Below are 22,079 nucleotides of genomic sequence, written 5' to 3' on the forward strand. Positions count from 1 at the left end.
CTGCTTATCCAGTTCAGGGTCACGGTGGGTCCAGAGCCTACCTGGAATCATTGGGCGCAAGGCAGGAATACACCCTGGAGGGGGCGCCAGTCCTTCACAGGGCATCACAGACACACATTAACTCACACGGACACTTTTGAGTCACCAATCCACCTACCAACATGTGTTTTTGGACTGTGGGAGGAAACCGGAGCACCCGGAGGAAACCCACGTGGACACGGGGAGAACACACCAACTCCTCACAGACAGTCACCCGGAGCGGGAATTGAACCCACAACCTCCAGGCCCCTGGAGCTGTGTGACTGCGACACTACCTGCTGCGCCACCGTGCCGCTTTTGTCAAATAAAATATATGTAAAATAAATATAAATGTAAAAAATATTCTTGGGATTAAAAGTTTATTAAAAACTACCATAACATATAGTGTCAGGTATAGGAAAGTACATACACAACTAATTAAAAAATTTTTTTTTTAATTTTCAGTGTGACAGCAAGTCATTTTATAGGGTTTCTACTGGTCCATTTGTCATGGAGTTGTGACACAAAATATTGTTTTATATGATGGTAAAATATTGTTATATAAACACAAGGTTTTATCCTATACATGCATAATTTGGTGGAAACCACTCTTCCCTATATATAGCTAAAAAGTCAACAAGTAAATATCTACATTTAAATTGTGAGAATGTGAACTGACCTCCAAATTCGCCCACTCCTATTGTCTCTCCTAGAGTTAGGCTAGAGAGGTCTAATAACCATCCTGCTGAGAGAGTAAAAAGGAAAGACAAATGAATAAATATGAATAATTTAATAGTACACAAATGATAAAATGATCTTGTTTGGAGTGAAACTAACAAGTTCAGTTACTTTTGTACAGTTGCAGTGATGCTGATTTTGTGCCCTCTTTCTGTCTTGGTTTCTGCAGTGTGGTAGCAATAGCTCCTTTACTCTTAGAATAGAACTGAAAAAAGGAATAGGTCCTGTTACAATGTTATTGTCATAAAGTGAACACCAAAATATTCTGCTGGCCAACCAGCCTCTAAACCTCCACCATCGGTCAGCATTTTCTAAAATATTCTTCATTACCCAAGTAAGAGAATTTAACATTTGAAAAGCATATAAAAGAAAGCAGTAAATCTATCTTATATATATATATATATATATATATATAATCAGCCTTTGACAACTTCTCCTATGAGTTCATGCTTAATTTAGTTCACACATGTTTAGTGTCTTGAAAGGGTGCAAGGCGAACACGTTCCCTTGCATCTGCTCTTTCACTGGTAGCAGTTGTAATTTAAGAACATTGGCAGCAGAAATGCATTGTGTTGGTTGTGTGTAAAATGGCAGGCATCATAACATTTGGTAAGAAAAAGCTGTAAACTGGTAGACATCTGGATTTAAGGCATCTGTATGAACTGTATAACGTGGAATATGCATTCTATGGCCATGATGAAGTTTAGGCTAATTCTTTCATCTTACTAGGTTAGCTACTAAGGCAATGCATGCTGCTATTTTTTAGACAATATCTTTCTCAGAGACGTCTGTATGTATTTGGTCTGACAGGACCCAATTCACATTCTGCACACATAATATAATGGCTGTGTAATCAGCAAATGCAGATGCTAGACAGGCATTGTGCAGAGTAAAAATATGTTGTGCATTGCTAAGTGAAAAACTTTATAACAAAATATTACTGAAACAAAAAACAAACAAACAAAAAACGCAAAAAAAAACGTACAATGTATGTATCTTCTGCATTTACCACTAGGTATTTCAGTGTTTCCATGAAATGACAGGATGTGTGTTTCAGGGACTAAACAAATGTTAAACAATGACAGTTAAAAATGATACACTCTTGTTCACAGTTGTGTTACATTTTCCCAGACTACACATTATAGTTTAATTATTACAAGTTCATCACAATACACACAACGTGTTTGTGTGTGTGCGTGTGGGGCAAGCATGTTTGGAAATCTTGAGAGCATCATAAAAAACTATTGAGTCTGAGGGAGAAAGAAAAATGAAGAGTAAGTGAGGAGTGAGGGGGAGAGAGAAGAGTGTGACGGAGATATAAGTGTATGTATGTGTGCTGTAAAACATAAGAATATGATGAATATCAATATAATGCTTTTCAAGCTTATGGGTGGGAAACGATACACTGCAAAGAAATTATGTGGGGGGGGGGGGCTTAATTATATACTACAATATACTTACTTGCACTTAATAATGAGCAAAATTTCATGATGAACTTAATAATGTGCAAAATTTACACTTCATAATGTGCAAAAGTTCAAGATGAATGGACCAATACAAATGCTCCAACATTACTTGGATTAAAATCTATTTACATTGACTTCTATTGAAAATTAAGAAGTTTATATTCTCCTGTATATTTTGTATTTTGGGGATACATGTTTATGATTGGACAGTGAGGATATATTGACAACTTTGTCTGTTCTCCTGCCAAGCTATCATAGTAAAACACAGAGCAGTCCAAACAATATTGTGTGACAGAGCCTCAATTTATGACAGTGTATGAAAGATCCGGTCAACATGTCATAATCCATGGAAAATACAGACCACAGGAAATGATTCAAGCATGATCTGCATAAGTAAGGTAGACACCCTGTGAACACACACTAACACTGACACTATGGTTTAGGCTCTTGAAATACTTTTAGCACCCTCAGGATATTCTCACCTCCACCATGTCGATGAGGTTGTAAAAGTACTGCGTCTTGTCAATGGTTAGTTTGGAGTCCTGGTAGATGACATGATAATGAATGACCTCTTGGTTAAAGCTGACACACAGCACATAGTCACCTGGGTGCCGAATGGACTCACGCACAAGAAACAGGCCATCCTCCATTGGCTGCAGCTTACCAACAGCCTCTGGGCCAGATATCTTACCGTGGAACCAGCTGAAATGAAACACAAAACAAATAAATAAATAAATATATATTTTTTTCTGCTACAAAACCCAATTTCAAAAATATGGGACACTTTAGGATACAAAATAAAATCAATACAATAATGTGCTAATGATTTAAAGTATATTTAATTCCAAATAGGGGAAGCACGGTGGTGCAACAGGTATTGTTGCTGTCACACAGTTCCAAAGTCCTGGGGTTGCAAATTTGAGCCTCTTTCCACGTGACTGTATGTGAGGAGTTTGGTGTGTTCTCCCCATGTCCACTAGGGTTCCATCTGAGTGCTCTGGTTTCCTCCCATGGTCCAAAACCACATTGGTAGCTGCATTGGATACTCAAAATATCCATAGGTGTGAGTGAATGTGTGAGTGGCAAAGGACGGGTGCCCCCTCTAGGGTGTGCTCCCGCCTTGTGGCCAGTGATTCCGGGTACGCTCCAGACACTCTGTGACCCTGAACTGGATAAGTGGTTACAGACAATTAATGAATGGATGAATGAAAAACTAAAAATAATACAAAAACATCCATGATGGTATGGGGATAAATTATTGCACATGGCATGGGTAATTTGCACATATGTGAAGGTACTTTTAATGCTGAAAAATATATACAGTTTTTATGTCTTTTTTCTGGGAAGACCTGGCTTATTTCAGTAATCCACATTCTGCATGAGTTTCAATGACATGGCTGCTTAGTTAAAGAGTCTGGGTGATAAACGAATCCAGACCTGTCACCCATTGAAAAGAACTGGTTCATTATAAAAAGAAAAACACTATAATGGAAACCCCAAGCTGTTGAGCAACTGAAATACAATAACAAGCAAGAATGGGAAATATGCACAAGAATGGGAAAACCTCACTTTCAAAACTACAGCAATTGGTCTTCTCAGCTGCCAATTGTTCAGAGCATGTTGTTAACAGAAATGATGCATCATAGTGTACACATACCCCGGTCCCAGCTTTTTTGGAATATGTTGCTAACATAAAATTCAAAATCATCTTAAAAAATATCTTAGCCTTTCTTAATCCTAGTCGTGAAGGCACTCTGCCCTGTACATTTTAGAGTGTGTCCTGGTGTAAAATGCTCGTATTAACTCAGTAAGGTCATGTTAATCAGATAAGGTGCCAAATTTGTAAGGAACAAGCATTTGTGGGATAACAAGTAGCACTGAATATGTGGGTTGAGCCCATGAAAAATTTGCCAAATCCTCTCTGCCAGTGTTAAATATATTTTGCTGTTGCTATTGACACTTGTTTTGAGCTTCTGGTACCCCCAGAATCTACCTTTTGGTTAATTTGTATTTGTGTTCAAACTGGTATGTTTATATGCTATATGTAACACACCATGGTATAATCCATCAGGAAACACTTTATTTCCATATCTTTTTATAAGCAAATTATCAGGACACTATCTGTTTGAATCTTTGTCCTGACCCATGCCAGATCCCTGGGCAGGCTCTTAGGACTGAGCTCCACCCTGGACCTCTTTGCCAATCACCAGCAGCTCTACCGAACCCTCAGGGTCCAATCAGAGCAAAGGCTCCTCCCCTGGGAGGTCAGCAAAGGAATAATTGAAAAAGCCTTGTGCACAAAATGAATTCTCAGTAAGTGCGTTTTTTTGGAGTTAAGTTCAGTTTGGAGTTCGAAGTTCAGTTCAAGCTGGAGTTCAGATCTTCAGTTCCAGCACTTCAGGATTCATCTTCAACAAAGGCAACTCACTCCTCTCAGAAACGCTTGACGCCACAGAAGAAGGTCTCTGAAAGAACTGACTCTCTAGGCTTCCACTCTATCTGCTCAAGGCAGAATATTGCTTTATTCCAGCTTCATCGGTGGGTAATATTGTCTTATTGCTGATCCAGATTATTTAGGTAAGAACCGATTTAGCTTCTAAATGTAAACAAACCAGAAAGAACTGCAGTTCCCCACAATCATACACATTCCACATGAAGTTATCAAATAGAAGTGTATTTTCACACTTGTCCCAAATACATTAGTCTGCATCTAGAACTGATTTCTGGGGTAAGTTTGCTTTCACACAGAAGAATCCCAAACACACTGGATCGAGGCACAATGCCCTGTCACTGTTCTGTATGTATGTAACACAAAATGTCATCAGGTTCACCTTTTAATTTCTTTTTATTACCTTCCTTTAGTACAAACACTCAAGCAGCAAAGAACAATGCTTTTAGATTCATGGCATTTCACTGTGCATGAGCACCTGGAAACAAGTACCTGTTTGCAACTGTTTGACGAGAGTTGTAGCCATGCAAACCAAACATGTGATTTGTGATGCTCTCAGTGCACACACTTGCACCACAAAGCTGAAGCCTTGGCAATGACCTTGCAAACTTCACACTTCCCCCAACTAACCACACTGGGTGGGCTAAATAATACAAAAGACTACAACATTCACAGGAAACTATCTTCACCTACACACAGAAACATACACGCACACACAAAAATACACCATTTAGATCAGACTTACGGCATGAGGCTGAGTTTAGGATCAACACGTAGTGCCTCCCTCTCTCGTACTTTAGAAGCAGAAATCAAACCTTCTTTTCCTGTTCTATTGTGTTTGGCCCTGATGTTGTCATTTCCCTGTTAAAAAATAGATTGTAGGTAAGAGAGTAAACAAGGTTATACACAGTCTACATCTAATATGTGAAATAATAGACCTATTTGTGTTACACATTATAATAGTTTGATTATTTTTCCACTGGTTAATTATTTTTACAATAAGTGCAAAATAACTGTTGGCACAAAGTATTTTATGACAACATTTTGTGTTAAAACTGTACAGTCAGAAAAAAGGTACAGCACCGGTACATTATTGTCACTAAAGGTACAAACAGTGTTTACACTGTTACACGGGTACATTAACAATCTAAAAGTACAGCAGTAGTTTTAAACTCCAGTTATGTTCGATAAAGTTATAATACATTCACTTCTCTCGAAGTAGAAGTGAAAATTTATAATGTTTCATTTTTGAACTACGAAAAATAAAACAAAAGTCCTGGAGAGTAAATGGCATATGACATCAACACAATTTTAAACCTACAATTATGACAGGATAAACTATAATTGTTCCCTAACTAAAGGTACAGAAAATGTACCCCTGAGGATATAAGCACAGTGACAGCAAAAGGTATCTCAACAGTGACATTTTTTCTAACTGTACCTACTCTTAGCACAAACGAAAGGGGTACACAGTGTTTTACTCACTTCATGCAGGTATAAATATATGTCTAGTTTTTCACAATGGGACTTTGACCACAAATTCACTTAAACAATGTAAAAGTAACATGTACGGTGAAACCTTGACTTACAAATGAATCAACTTTTCAAAGATATAAGCCGTTGCTCGTTTTATGATGCGAGCCGATATCTGAGTTACAAGCAAGTGAGCTTACACCATCTGGCACTAGGTAGCCCAGCGAGTGTTCAGTTCACTTGGTTATATTGCCATACAAGCATCTCTGTTGTATCACTATTTTTTTTTTATTTTTTTTTTGTAGCATTGTAGCATTAGGTGTGTAGTGAGTAAGTTAAGCGATAGAACTCAAAAAGAAAAACCTCTCCAACCTCCTCGACCTCCACCAGCATCTTCATCTGATCAAGGTAAATACACTTAACAGAACCAGTTTATTTCTTTACATTCTCTCTTATTATTTTATATATACGTTATTTACAATGTACATTTTTATTCTTATTTAAAAACACAACAAAAAGTTGAAAATGGGTGTGCTTTTTGGGGAGGCTGTAACAGATTATTTATTCATTCATTGCCTGTAATTGCTTATCCAGTTCAGGGTCACGGTGGGTCCGGAGCCTACCCGGAATCACTGGGCGCAAGGCAGGAACACACCCGTGCCAGTTCTTCACAGGGCAACACATATACTCACATTTATGGACACTTTTGAGTCACCAATCCACCTACAAACGTATGTTTTTGGACTGTGGAAGGAAACCCAGAGGAAACTCACGTGGACATGGGGAGAGCACAACAAACTCCTCACAGACAGTCCCTGGAGCTGTGTGACTGCGATGCTACCTGATGCGCCACCATGCCATCATCATATATGAGCAAACTGAGTTATGAGCTCGGTCATAGAACCAATTAAACTCGTAAGTCAAGGTATTACTCTACTTTGTTTTATTGTGTTGTTTTGTTTTTGATTCCTTTCTGTGTTCCCCTAGTCATGTGATCTTTCTACCCTCTTGTTCACTCTGGTCATGTGATGACCCTTCCCTCGTGTTTCTAGTGTCACATGTCCTTCTTGTCTTTAGTTCCATGTTTAACATTCAGATTCTATGTTTTGCTAACTTATTCTGTGTCTAGTTCCTTAGCTCTTTGTTTAGCCACTTTATGCTGTGCTTTAAATTATTTTCCAGTGTTTAGCCCCCGTTTTGTGTTTTTAACATTAAGTCTTAGCAGTTTAAAAATAACATGAAATGTATTGTCCTTAGCACAACACAAATGTGTTGTGAATTGTCTAAAGAAAACACAAGGGCCTTGTCCAATTATTTGAAAGTTTTTCCTCACACCACTTGTGTGTCCGCTTAGGTGTCATATATATGAGAGTGAGTGCACTGGACATTGCTGGGAACCAATCATTTATGTAGAAATACATAGCAAACATGTACTTCATGTGGAGGTTTTCTCGACAATGATTAAGCATTGTCCTGGATTACACAGCATTATGAATTGTGACTTTCCATTGAAAGGAGGATATAGTGCAAGACTAGGCTTAATCCCTGCCTAGGAAAGCACCCCTGTATCTTCTTTCCACTTACTGGAACCTATTCATTTCAGTGGAGAGAGCTGCTGCAAGCACATGCAGTGCATGTAGGGTCACTCTGTGTCAAGAGCAGTTTTGCCATGCAGTGGAAAATTTGAGCAGACTAACTTTATGCAAATAAAGTGCATAACGTTTTATGCACACTAATGTCTATATCTGAAATATATCTGAATGTCATTTTGACAAGTGGATTGGAATGAGATATTCTTTAATTATAATTCTAGATCTGAAAATGTAATTACATATCTCAAACTGTCATTTGAGTCAAAATATAATTATAGATGTTTTCATATAGTAACAGATTTAGTCTTTAAAAAATTACAGGTATATGGAATGTAAAAGTGTTATGGTGGAAGCAAGGAAGGAGGCATGGGATTAAATGCAGAATGAATCACAGAATTTATATATACACAAGCAAAAGGACCTAAACATGCTAGCCTCTCTCTCTCTCTGAGAGAAAAGACATCTGTCGTTTTTTAGACAACAGAGAGAACTCCAAAAAATTCAAAAACAATAGAGGATATTGCTCTATTCTTGCTCCATAGCAGTGTTAATCTTGAGAGCACATTTTGATTGTTTTAGTCATAGTCTTGACTAAAATGTCATTTAGTTTTAATCATAGTCATCTGAATTGTTTTTAGTGTAGTATTTTTTGACTAAAATGTAAAGGGTGTAAAATGTAAATGCTTTTTCTTCAGTTCCCTTGAATTATTTAAGTCATTACATACACTTACACAAAATGAAATTTTTAATAATTAATCATGGAATATTATTAATATTTGAAAGACAAATGCACACACACAGATTTAACAAACAACAACATCTTTATTTACCTGAATTACTTATTAACTATAGCAAAATATTGATGGCGAGTAGGCCTGCTCTGCCTAAAAAAAATATATGCATTGTTCATAACAAATTACGTATTACATTCTTTATAAAAATGGGTACCGTAAAAGCAGCAGTGCCATTAGTACAAATATAAACACCAAAAATATAACAAAACAGCTAATGTATTAATAATTTAGAATTCACAGGCTAATTATTTTAAAAGCTGAAATTCCCAAAACTTTCAAAAAGAAAGTGCATAAACTATAATGCTATCAGACCTGCTCTCCTTGAATTTAGTATATAAAAAATACTGTATTGCAGCTGAAATTTTTTAAAGACATTCACAAAGAAAAATAAAAAAGTCCTTATGCCATCAATGACTTCAATGAAAAAAAAAAAAGTCTCAAAACTGTCAGTACCAAACGGTGCAAACCTTGTTTTTCAGCATCTTTAACTTTAAAACAGTAATAGTTCACCTACAGCTCCATAAGTACATGGAGTTTAAATCTGCTCTCTCAGCAATGGCAGTAAGCATCACTCAAGTGTCTTTCAAGGATTTGCCTATTTTTGCTATCCAAGGGCTATCAAAGTAGCCACAGAGTACAAAAGGCATATTTGGTTCTATTCGTTTTAATAAAAACACTTTCTGCCAATGTTACCCTTGCTCTATTGTGCCGGCCTCTGGTGGGTCACGGAATACACGGAATACACAGAATACCCTCTCTACAAAAATTTGTGAAGCTGTCATAGCCAATAATTGAAGTTATACTATAACAGAATTTTGGGAGTTGGGCCACGCCCACGCTCCTCCCCCCAGGCCTATTTATACCCTTCAACCTCACGTAATCTCCGTGACAATCAAGTCGCTAGTCTTGCGCTTCCTGCTTGCGTCACTGAATTGCCAACAACCATGGATCTCGACCTGCTCGCCTCTGACCACGAGCTCTTCTCTCCTTCCCCTACTCGATCGCCCAACGCCACCCCAGTCATCAGCACTAGGAGACTGCATTCGGCAGTCGTCGTGCCTGCCTCACCTGCCACTTCAGCTGCTCCAAGCTCCTCCGCACGCTCTCGCCATTCTCGCTCCACACTCACGGGTCCTGCACGCGGACGCCGCTCCTCTCCGATTTCTCCTCCTCCCCAGCGACCTCATCGCCGCGACCTGCGCGCTCGGCAGCCCTCCTTCACCGCCGGACGAGTACGGCCTGATCCGGCTTCTCCCGCTTCTCCGTCCATCTCCGATTGGACCGTGGCGGGCCTCCAGAGAGCGCTGCGAGACCGTGGTATCCCCTTCCCTCGTTCAGCCAACAAGAGGACCCTTTTTTCCCTGTTTTCGGCTCCTACCCCGGAGGATGAGGTCTTTCCCGCTCAACCTACGCCATCGCGCCATGACGTCATTGCACCTGCGACGCGGCGCCGAGGACGCCCCGCGAGGGCCTCCCTCCCCGACTCAGTGCCCCCTGCTGGTGCCACTAATCTGGCTCCTGTCTGCACTACTGGGCCCGACCCTGCCCCGACTTCTATTTTTTCTCGTTTGTCCCCCCTTTTACGTGCTTCTGATCTCTCCTCTCTCTGATCCTGCTCTCTCTCTCCCTGCTACTACTTCTTCCACCTACCCTGTTTTTTCCTTATCATCCCAACCCCTTCCCTCTTCATCCCAACCCCTTCCCTCTTCATCCCAACCCCTTCCCTTATCATCCCAACCCCTTCCCTTATCATCCCAACCCCTACCCTTATCATCCCAACCCCTACCTCTCACGGGCTTGCAGTATCCCGTTCTTCATCATGCCGATTCTCTCTCCGCAGGTTTTGCAAGTCAACCTCGTGCTATTCTTCCCCCCCCATTTTCTACTTTCCGAATTAACCCCATCGGCGTTGCCACTCAAAAATATTCTGGTAAGAAGCGGCTCGTCATCGACTTATCAGCCCCGCGCGGTTCTTCTGTGCCTTCAATAAACAGTCTCGTGCCCAGCTCGGAATTTTCCCTCTGCTATGCTCGGGTCGACGATGCCATATCACTGATTAAGCTCCTTGGCCGCGGCACTTGGCTGGCTAAAGCGGACGTGGTCTCCGCCTTCAAAATCATTCCCCTCCATCCTGACTTCTGGCACCTGTTTGGGGTGAAATGGCGGGGACAGTTCTACTTCGCAGTTCGACTGACCTTCGGCTGTAAGAGCAGCCCCAAGATTTTTGACACACTCGCCGAGGCTCTTTCATGGATCCTCCTTAACGTCTATGATGTCCCGTATGTGGTACACCTCCTGGATGATTTCTTGGTCCTTGACTCGCCGTCCTCCCCTCCGGCCCGCTGCATCACTTCTCTCACTGCTGCTTTCCATCGCCAGGGCATTCCTTTGTCTTCCGAGAAAACCATCGGCCCCGCCACCTCACTTGAGTTTTTGGGCATCTTTCTGGATTCAGTTTCTTTTCGTGCTTCACTCCCACACGACAAGCTGGCCCGCATTACTGAATTCCTCTCTGAATTTCTTTCTCTTCGACGTGTCACCAAACGACAACTCCTCTCCCTTTTAGGGCATCTTAATTTCGCGATGAGTGTTGTCCCACAAGGTCGTTCCTTCATCTCTCATTTGCTGCACCTAGCCTCTTCAGCCTCTTCTCTCTCTCAGTTAATATCCCTGGACCAAGCCTGCGCTTCAGAGCTACAATTCTGGTTGCTCCTCCTCCGCAGATGGAATGGCATCTCTTTCTTTTACAATGACGCACTAGCTAACCCAGAGGACGTTGATTTGTTCATCGACGCAGCCCCGTCCGTGGGGTGTGGAGGTTTTTACAAGGGACACTGGTTCGCATCCTCCTGGCCTGATCAATTCACCCGTCTAGCGCTAGACTGTGGTGACTCCATTGCGCTCCGCGAACTCTTTCCGGCTGTCATTGCTGCAGTTCTTTGGGGACATGAATGGACCGGCCGAGTTATCCTTCTCCATTCAGATAATGAATCAGTCGTTCATATTATTAATAAAGGACGCTCCAGTTCGCTCAGTCTCATGCCATTCGTCCGCCGCCTCACTTGGCACTCAGTCGTCCATCAATTTCTATTAAAAGCTGTTTACATTCCTGGTCACATTAACCCTATTGCTGACTCTCTGTCTCGTTTCCAATTTCAGAAGTTCAAGCTATTGGCTCCACAGTCCGACCTGCATCCTACTCCCGTTCCACCATTTTCGGACCTCATCTTCCATCTTCCCACACACTCAGCAATCTGACTCTAAGATCCCAGGATTTAATCCTGAAATCTCTGGCACCAAACACCTTGTCTACTTACTGGACTGGATGGCAGTGCTTTCGACGCTTCCATCATATACACTCTATACCGTTCCCTCCTTCTGATCTACACTCTTTCACAGCATTCCTCTCATTCACTAGCTCTCAATTTTCTATTCGTTCATCCACTTTAAAAAGCTATACAGCCGCTATTAATTTCTTTCTTTAAACTGATTTACGGCTCTCCCCATCCATTTACTAATCATCACCAAGTCACTCTGCTTCTTAAAGGATTAAGAAGAACTGAACCTCATCATCTACCTCAACGCATGCCAATCTCTTCTCACATTCTTTACAGCTGCCTATCTACCCTGCGATCCGGTTACGTATCACCAACTACCGATGCCAACGCTTTCTGGGCTTTGCTAACTTCTGCCGTTGGTTAGTCATAAACTTTGGTTCAGTGGCCGCTGCACTTACGGCTTTGACTCATAAGAGAACAGGTCCCTTTAGGTGGACCGATGAAGCCCAGAAAGCATTTGAGGAGATTAATTACAGACTAATAACTGCCCCAGTCTTCCGGATCCTAATCTCCCCTCTGTAGCAGAAGTTGATGCCTCTGACACAGGGGTGGGCACTGTCTTGTCACAACGCTCGGGTTCAAACAACAAACTCCACCCCTGCGCCTTCTTTTCTCACCGTCTAAGACCCACAGAAAAAAAAATTATGATGTAGGGAACAGAACTTTTGGCCATCAAAATGGCACTTTAAGGCTGGAGACACTGGCTGGAGGGGGCCAAACATCCGTTTTTAGTCTGGACTGATCATAAAAACCTTTCATATCTCCAGGGGGCCAAACGTCTGAATCCCAGGCAAGCTCGGTGGGCCTTGTTTTTTAATCATTTTGTCTTCACCCTGTCCTACAGTCCAGGATCTAAGAACGTCAAACCAGACGCCCTCTCAAGACAGTGGGAAGAAACCTCTGTTTTGCCTCACACTGCTATTCTCCCTGCTGATCGCATCATTGCGCCACTACGTTGGGAGTGATAGAAACTGCCCTACAAAATGAATCTGATCCAGGTGGAGGTCCTGCAAGCAAACTATATGTACCCTCTGCAGTTCGAGGTCAAGTTATGCTTTGGGGACATACCAGCCCTGTCTCAGGACATCCAGGAAGCACACGCACATTGCAATTCCTGCAAAGACAATTTTGGTGGCCCAACATGGCAAGAGACGTCCGTCAGTTTGTAGCTGAATGCGACACGTGCTCACAATAAGGAACCCAGGGTCAAACCATCAGGATTGCTCCATCCTCATCCTATCCCACATCGTCCCTGGTCCCACTTATCCCTGGACTTCATAAGGGGTCTACCTAATTCTAGGGGGTACACCGTTATACTAGTTGTTGTGGATCGATTTTTCCAAAGCGGCCCAAATTATCCCTCTGCTTAAACTCCCCTCAGCCCATGAAACTGCCCAGCTGATCCTCCAAAATGTGGTACGTTACCATGGGATGACCTGACCTGAGGACCTAGTGTCAGATAGAGGTCCCCAATTTTCCTGTCAGTTCTGGAAAGCCTTCTGCTCTTCTCTGGGGGCTTCTGTTAGCTTGTCGTCTGGGTATCATCCTCAATTTAACGGTCAAACTGAAAGGGTTAACCAGGACCTGGAACGAACCCAGCGGTGTTTAACATCCACTAACCCTGCATCTTGGGCAAATCACTTATTGTGGGCAGAATATGCCCACAACACTCTCTGGCACTCATCTCTGGGTATATCCCCATTCGAGTGCCAGTTTGCACGTAAGAGTGTGGCAAATCATAGACGGAGACTGGGACCTTCCTTTCGTCTGGGTCAGCATGTGCTGTTGGCAACCAAAGATTTACCGCTCAGGGTTCCTAACAAGAAACTGGCACCTCGATACATCGGACCATTCAAAGTGGTTTGGCGTATTAATCTGGCCCCTTATATGTTGCAATTGCCGTCTTCCCTTAAAATCAACCCTACCTTCCATGTCTCCCGCTTGAAACCCTATCTCTGCACTATGGGACCTTCATGTACCGTGCCACTTCCTCTATGCCTGGTGAATGGCTCCCTGGCCTATACGGTCAACAAGATATTGGATATACTCCTGCAGAGTACAGGGTCGAGTCTAATACCTGGTTGACTGGGAAGGATATGGTCCCAAGGAACGTTCTTGGGTCCCTGCAAATCGTATTCTGTATCCAGATCTCATTCGGACCTTTCAGCGCAATCGGGCAGCTGGTCTGGGTACTTCCGGAGCCGTCCCTCCAAGGGAGGGGGGTCCTGTAAGGGGCCGCTCGCGCCGTGGGCCTCACACCAACAGGGGGCGACCACATCTCAGAAACCACGTTAATCAGCCCGATTGACAACAGCTGGGGCTTACCCTTTATTAAGCCTTCAGTCTGTGTCTTCAGTGCAGAGTCTTGAGTTTGTAGAAGCCAGACTTTGCTGGTAATTTGGTATTTCTCTCCAAAAGGAGTCTTTTGATCTTCTTTTCTATTTTCAACCCTTGGAGTTAATTCTACTCACAAGCCCTTTTCTTCCTTTCCTCCAGGAGTCTGGAGAGCATTTTCCTATTGGGACTTTTTGTCTCACTGATTTGCTTTCTCCTGTACTTTTTTTTTTTTTTTTTTTTTTTTTAGAAACTCTCCTTTTCGTTTATATCTGTTATCCTCTTCTGTTTCCCTGGTAGTCACAAGCCCCAACACATATTTAAGTTAATCTATTTGCTTTTGGGTTCTTCACAATCAGTCAACAACTCTTTATCCAGATAGCTGTCCCATTACAACAGTGTTGAGATGTTGAAAACTGCAGGTAAATTTACCATAAAAATATCAGTCAGGAAAATATTACGTATATAAATCAGATAAAATATTTTGCAACAATTGTTTTTTTGTTAAACTTTATAAATAACATAAAACAAGGTCAGCACGGTGGCACAGCTGTTAGTGTCACAGTTACACAGCTCCAGGGACCTGGAGATTGTGGGTTCAAGTTCCACTCTGGGTGACTGTCTGTGGGGTGTTCTCCCCGTGTCTGTGTAGGATTCCTCCGGCTGCTCTGGTTTCTTCTCATGATACAAAACACACGTAGGTGGGGTGGTGACTCAAAAGTGTCCGTAGGAGTGTGTGTGTCTTGCCCTGTGAAGGACTGGCACCCCCTCCTACCCTAATGATTATGGGTAGCCCACTGCTTTATTTCTTTGATTAGCTCCTCTGTTTTAGTTCCCATGTTGTCCACTCTGTTCACCTCCCTCTTGATCAATAAAAACGCTGCTCCTCATTCCTTGACACCCCCCAAACACACATCATGACAAGGGATGCACCGATCCGACTTTTTAATTTCCAATACCAATAAATATACAGTGCATATTGGTTGATACTCAATACCATTGTTGAATAAATAAACCATACACCTCACCTTCTGGGAGAGACTTGAGGCATAAACATGACTTAAACATTCAAAAAACATATAACAAATTAACAGATAATGTACTGCAATGCTCTTTAGTTGTCACTAAAATGAACACGTGCAGGAGCTTGGCACAGCATTCAAATAAATAAATAAATAATAGATTAAAATAAATGGATCAGCCAAAAATGAAAATAAGTAGCTTCCCTTTGTCAAACACAAACAGTAATCAATCTTATTTTAAAGTATTTAGTGTAAACAAAAATCCAAAATAAAATCTAGCAAGTGATCCTTAGAATAAACAAAGACCTTGTTATCAAGCAAACAATTAATAACACATTTCATTTATATAGCACATTTCAAAAACCTAAAGTGCTTACAATATAATACACACTACAATGAACAGAGCAATACAAAGAGTACAAAACAACACAAAAGAATACAATAAAACGAAAGTGAATAGCGTGTGTAGCACCGAGCCACAGGGTTTAAATGTGTCCCAAGATTGGCTGTCATTGTAAATAGTAGCAGTTTGACCATGTTGGTAGATATAAACGGACCATTGGGTCAACACAGCAGCACAGTCTGTAGGTCCTTAGCCACATGCAGTGGATATACTGGATGTGCTCCAGTAATATTGGATCACTGCAACCCTAATCATTACAGTACCCTATTCATACACACATTTAATTTGACAAAGCAACAGTAAGTTTACTACTATGATCATTATATTTTCTCAGACTCAACAAAACCAGCTAAAAATGTGCAAAATTCATAAGACATATAAGCAAACTTAGTGGGGATTCATAGAGACCTGAAGAGTAGAAGATTCTGGTACTACTGTTACCTACTTAGCTTGCGTTTTATATACCGTACTATTAATATGCAGTGAATAACAAACAAACAGATCCAAGTCTGAAATATACAAACAGTGTAAAATCTACTTTGATTATAGCAGCTGGCTAATGTTACTAGCTTTTAACCAAAAGCTGTTATCAAAGCTATTATGCGCCCTGGCTACATCTGGCTTCTCTGCCTCTGACAGAAGCTATTACCCTGCTATTTTTGTCTTGGCTATGCCTCTTCCATCATGTGACTTTCACAGGTTATCCTTTTTTATGAAGGTTTTAAGCCTCGTCCACAATCTCACTGTTGTCTGTCATTCAAATTTTTTTTGTTTTTTTTTGTTTGGTCTCTTGTGTTAATACTGGTTTGTTCTCTACCTTTTGGTACCTTATGTCTCAGTTTCTAACTTTGTCTTGAATTTTACTTCATACTTCTTAGGTTAGGATTTTTTGTTTGTTTATATTCTAGTTAACTAATTCTGTTTCATGTTACTCTCAGACATTGTTTGGTATTTTGTAGTTTATGATTTTCTTGTTCTAGCATTGTTTTCTTCTGTTATTTACAGTCTTAGGTTTAGGTTTATGATTTTTCTATTTAGTTGTCTTAGCCTTAATCTTAGTCTAGTTTCTTCCAAGTCTGTTCTAGTATCTGCTTAATTGTGTCTGTCTCTGTTTAAATTTTTAATTCTTGGTTGTTCTTTGTCTTGGTCCTGATAATCTTCTGCTTGGCCTCTGTGTGAGTTTTATTTTACGTACTTTCAGTGTATTTGTTTAAGGTTCTGTTCTAGGTAATTCTGTTATTGATTTATCTGTGCCTTGTGTGCCATTGAGAAATTGGCAGCATTTCTGCAAATATGTTGATGTAAAGTTACATACACTGACACAAATGCACCCTTGCAGACAATATTTTGAAATACTTGCAAGCCCATCTGGCTGTATTCATTACAATTCTTGACTATTACAATTTATTATGCATAAATTTCATTTACAAAATTTCACATAATATAAAAACAATGTCTTTTTTGTTGTACTGGTCTGTATTTAAAAAAAAAAAAGCATTGTTTGAAAATATAATTTTTTACTACACAATATAGGGCTGTATTTGTACACTATATATATATATATATATATATATATATATATATATATATATGAAAATGTATTAACAAAGGACAACAGGACAACAGACAAATAAGATTCTTAAAAGTATAGCTCCCTCATTTAGAGAAACTGCAAAGGAATCAGCATTTCAGTGAGTACAGCTTCCTACAAAAAGCGCCTGGAAACTGGAGGAAACTCTGACAGGAAGAGGTCTGACAACTCAAAGCCACAACAGAACCAAAAAAGAGTCAACTTTGCATGCTAGATACAAATGTCATGCTAGTTGAAGTAAGTCTCAGTTTCCAGAGTAATATGAGGACTTTAGCTTTTAGCCAGGTTTGACCAGGTAAGTGGCAGTAAAAAACCCATTGATCGGGCAAAATAAAGAAAATAAAGAAAAAAGGCTTGCCTTGGCCATGCAGGACCAGGAGTGGATTAGTGAAGTTTGGAAGTTCTTTAAATACTTGGCCCATCACACATTCATTAGGACAGAGGCCCAAACATAACTTAAAGCCATGTAAGAACTGTCTTAGATCACAACAAAATGAGAGTCTTCTAATTATGAAATGGCTGGCAAAGTCTTCAGACTTAAAAAAACAAAAAAAACAACCTAAAAATGCAGTCAGTGAGAACCTGAATGTTGTGAACAACTTTCTGGACAATGAGTTGAAAAATGACAGAAGGCCTAGAGTATGCTTTAAAAAAAGAGTTTTAGAGCCTAGAATTTAAAAGTTTGTAGTTTAAATTGCCTATATTTTGAGCTAGCCTTACATCAAGTATGAGCTCAGGGTGAGTGCAAGCACATAACGAGTCCTAATGTGCTCTGTAGTTACTTACATAAGGTAAAGAGAATTGGAGAGATGTGAGCCCAAAGTGAGAGCAGCACAAAACAGGAGCATGTGCTGTGCTAACATGGCCTCAGACAGATAAAGCAAAGGGAGCACAGGCTTGAGTCAAGGCATAGCTCCGCACGGCTAAAGCTGAGGGAGCGGATCAGAGAACAGTCCATGGGCCATAACATAACTCTGTATGCAGCAGTCATGAGGGAGATTCAATCTACGTCCAGCTTAAGGTGGTTCATACCAAACCAATATGGACACACAACATGGATCAAAAGGTCTGGGGATATTCTTGCGCTTTCAGTTCACCCTACCTTATTATGGCATTTGGCTGGCGTCATCCTATATCCTAATCCTTCCATCTTGCCAAATATGATATTGCTATTGTTTATCAAATAATCTAATAAGTTGTCAGACTTCTTGGACACTCCTGATGCCAGACATAAAACAGTATGTGTCTGACACAGTGACATGTTTATGTCTTGTTTGGATGCTGTACTGCAAGTACAGAGCTCCCTGGCTCGCCCTTTGGTGTCCCAGGTTATTACTGTGGCTTAAGGGGGTGGTCTGGCACTCAAGTATTTTTGATCATTGGGCCACCTTTCGCTGGGTACGGCTTTCTGACATCTGTTCAGCAGCTACATAGTCATCCTTGTCTACTTTCTCTACATTCTACAGCATGAATGTGGCTTAGGCCCATCCACACGGATTCGTATTAAAACAGATTTTCCTCTCTCCGTTTCTGAAAATATCACCATCCTGATAAATATGAAAATCATAAATATAAAAATAAGTCCAGTAGGAGGCAATAGTACCTATTAAAGACATCAAAATACGTAACAAACAAACAAAAAAACCCCACTCCATACTCCCTGTATTTTGCACTACACAATCATGAGATTATTGAATCTAGCCCTTAATAATGCATTATATTTCCAATTTTTATTTTTTATCTTTTAACTTTATTCTTATTATTTGGGAAACTAAAGTCTAGTGCAGTTATTGTAGATAGACTAGTACACTTTGTGACATTAGTGTTTCTAGTGACAAGGGTATTTTATAAAAATCTCTTTTTAATTAAAAAAAAAAAACCTTCTCTTTTAGTTACCTAAAACGCAACTTTCATGTGGACGGGAGACACAAATCTTCATTTAAAAAAAAAAAGTTGCATCTGTATGAATGGGGCCTTAGTCTACAAGCCTGAATGCTTCAGTCCTGTCAACTTCTGCTTATTGTTAGTGGCATTTGTGTTAGTATGGATTTATCCACAAGACAAAGCCTTCCTCTGGCATCATGAAACAGAATTTTAGTTATAAATGTCAGGAATCTTGGGGCTCTTTAAGGCTTGCTCAGTACCAGGCTACAAAAATATTAATTATTTTTGTTTCAAACAAAAACATGAAACAAAATCACAAGCATTTTTACCTTTTCCAATTCCAAGATTGTGAGGATGTCTCCTTTCAGAAAGGCTATTTCATTGGCTTTGGGCTTGGTGTGATCAGACTTAGCAACACACTGTGTACCAGGCTGCCAGGATTTCTGTTAGAGTAAAAATAAGACAATTTTGTTAAGTTTATGCAGAAATAATGAGTGAAGTGGCAACGGTAAGTGACACGAATTGGGTAAAGAGTATATATTTACCGCAGCCATCCCCAGAGAAGAAATCAGAGCATAAGATTTCAGGCATTAGATTACCTGTAAGGCAAATTGGATAAGAACCAATCATTTATATAGCAATCAACCCTAACATACAGATGACTTGTTTCACACTCATTGTCTATTTTATAGTATAATGGCATTTTGTAGTTTTGAAGTTAGACTGAAGTACATCTGTTGTTGTGTGTACAGCATTGGCCCCTTTAACCCTGTACTTCAAAGGTCAGAAAGCGCCATACCTAGTTGACCGGTGCTACACAAAGAATGTATAAATAAATGTGAGCAAAAGGAACATGAGGGTTCAACCGTTAATTTCTGCGATTCACAAGCCTTTCATTTTCTGCTGTTTATTTTACAAACCTGAAAGTTTCATTTGTCCCTATAACCCACACAATGCACACAACTGACTAATACAGATTTTTTATGAGTACATTTGCACAGATTTTTGTTTAAATTTATCATTACATGAAGGCAGGCAAAATTTCTTAAAGCCAGAAAATTAAAGAGCGAGAAGTTACTCTACATTACATTAGGAATTGCATTACATACAAGACTGTTATCAATGAAGGGTGCATTTCCAAATAACGATTGATCTTAGCGTTTTTGGAACAACTTTAAGAATGACCTCACCTTAAAAATCCCATCTTTGCGATTGTTTCCCAAACGCTTTCTTAGTCTTCTGTTTGGCCTTCCTGTTACATGTTGGCTCAGTTTGTTTGGAAGAAGCTGTTTTGCTTGCCCTGGTTTTTCTGTTATTTCTGTCCATACCTCTTACTAACCATCCATAGATTTATGCAGACTTAGGCGTTAAACTGTTGGATAAGTAGGCTTCATGAATAATTGGTTACATTTCGAGGGCAAGCCTGGTCTAATAGATTGGGAAGGTATCCACCGCACGCAGGAGGGTGCTGCCTTACTTTCTTGCAGCATAGCACAGTCTTTTTAGTTAGTCAGCAGAGTAGCATAAACAGCTGCTCACAACCCAGAGCCGGGACCAGGCTACACACAGACTAAACTGACCGGCTGTGAACTGCCTTGAGGAGTCACCTAGGTTCAACTGTAATGAGACAGTTAAACGTAGAAAAACTCTGTCCATTTCAACAACCTAATCAAACATCCTAAGTATTAAATCATATTCAGATGATATCAGCAACACCTCAGATCTAAAGTTCGGGTTACTCAATGAAAGATCACTAAACTCAAATGTAATGTTGCACCAATACCGAATCGGTATCAGCACCGATACTGGCACTTAAACACAGTATCAGTTTCGGTTACAGAGAGCGCCAATACCATGTGTTTGAAATGATCCATTACTCAGTATTCCCTACAGGTAGTACACAGGGCACTTTTCGGGACACACCCCATGAAGATATTGACGTGCATGCGCGCCGGTAGATGCAGCTCGAATTTAAGTCGGAACAGATTGTAAACAGAATGGGTATTTCAGACTACACGACACACAACTAACTCGCATTTCCTAGGAGACAGACAAATATGGATGTACAAGTCTCTGCGGTTATTGTTTGCGCTGCTGTTTGTATAGATTCACAAAGAAAAAAACATTTAAAAAATGGGTCGTGGATATGAAAACTTGGTCAGCACGGTCTCTACATACTTAGGAGATTAAGATAATAACACATAGTTGCGGCTGCGTTCCACCTCAAATAATATGGAATTAAAAACTAGAATACAGTTGGAATAAAGGTTGTAACAGCGTGTTTTGTGGATTACCATGTTCTCCTACAGGTAATACTCCATTATTTGAACACGTGAATCAAGCACTATGTGATATATTGTAATTCTTCATAGTTTTACCGTTTAATCCGCCCTCCACTGCATGCGCCTTTGTTACCCAGTAAACAAGGAACGTCACTGGACGTTCAAAAAAGGTCTAAAAGTAGTCGGTCCGTCAAGGACATATTTTAAACGTCAGTGGATGTCCAAAATTATTTGAAAACAAGTCAGTTATTTCAGGACCAACTGACAACGTCAATGGACATCCGAAATGCGTTGAAAACAAGTCCGTTATTTCGGGACTAATTGACAACGTCAATGGACGTCCGAAATGCATTGAAAACAGGTCAGTTATTTCGGGACCAATTGATAACGTCAATGGACCTCCGAAATGCGTTAAAAACAAGTCAGTTATTTCGGGACCAATTGACAACTTCAATGGACATCCGAAATGCATTGAAAACAAGTCAGTTATTTCGGGACCAATTGACAACATCAATGGACGTCCGAAATGCGTTGAAAACAGGTTAGTAATTTCGGGACCAATTCATAACGTCAATGGACGTCCGAAATGCATTGAAACAAGTCAGTTATATTGGGACGAACTGATAACATCAGTGGACGTCCAAAATGCGTTTTAAACAAGTCAGTTACTTCAGGACCAGTTAACGTCAGTGGAC

General features: G+C 40.4%; 1 protein-coding gene and 1 long non-coding RNA gene across 7 annotated transcripts in view; one reads left to right on the plus strand and one right to left on the minus strand.

Annotated features, from left to right (window-relative positions):
* The window catches only part of matk (megakaryocyte-associated tyrosine kinase), a 61,507-nt gene that overhangs the window by 17,469 nt on the left and 21,959 nt on the right, over positions 1-22,079 (minus strand). For 2 of the 6 annotated variants that reach the window (XM_066647378.1, XM_066647373.1), the window contains exons 2-7: positions 19,648-19,701; positions 19,432-19,545; positions 5,417-5,532; positions 2,705-2,924; positions 868-961; positions 698-763 (exon numbers count right to left, since the gene is read on the minus strand). In XM_066647378.1, the coding sequence (XP_066503475.1) occupies positions 698-763; positions 868-961; positions 2,705-2,924; positions 5,417-5,532; positions 19,432-19,545; positions 19,648-19,656 (619 nt within the window). In that variant the 5' untranslated portion in view covers positions 19,657-19,701. Of the gene's footprint in view, positions 1-697; positions 764-867; positions 962-2,704; positions 2,925-5,416; positions 5,533-19,431; positions 19,546-19,647; positions 19,702-20,292; positions 20,332-21,396; positions 21,535-22,079 lie in introns of those variants that run through there. The other 4 variants (XM_066647374.1, XM_066647375.1, XM_066647376.1 and 1 more) reach the window with 4 other exon arrangements.
* LOC136671623 (uncharacterized) lies at positions 4,566-6,990 on the plus strand. The gene is made up of 3 exons (XR_010795730.1): positions 4,566-4,760; positions 6,450-6,552; positions 6,739-6,990. It is a non-coding gene; the product is annotated as an uncharacterized lncRNA (long non-coding RNA).

Source organism: Hoplias malabaricus, chromosome 16, assembly GCF_029633855.1.
Source record: "Hoplias malabaricus isolate fHopMal1 chromosome 16, fHopMal1.hap1, whole genome shotgun sequence".
NCBI lineage: Eukaryota > Metazoa > Chordata > Actinopteri > Characiformes > Erythrinidae > Hoplias > Hoplias malabaricus.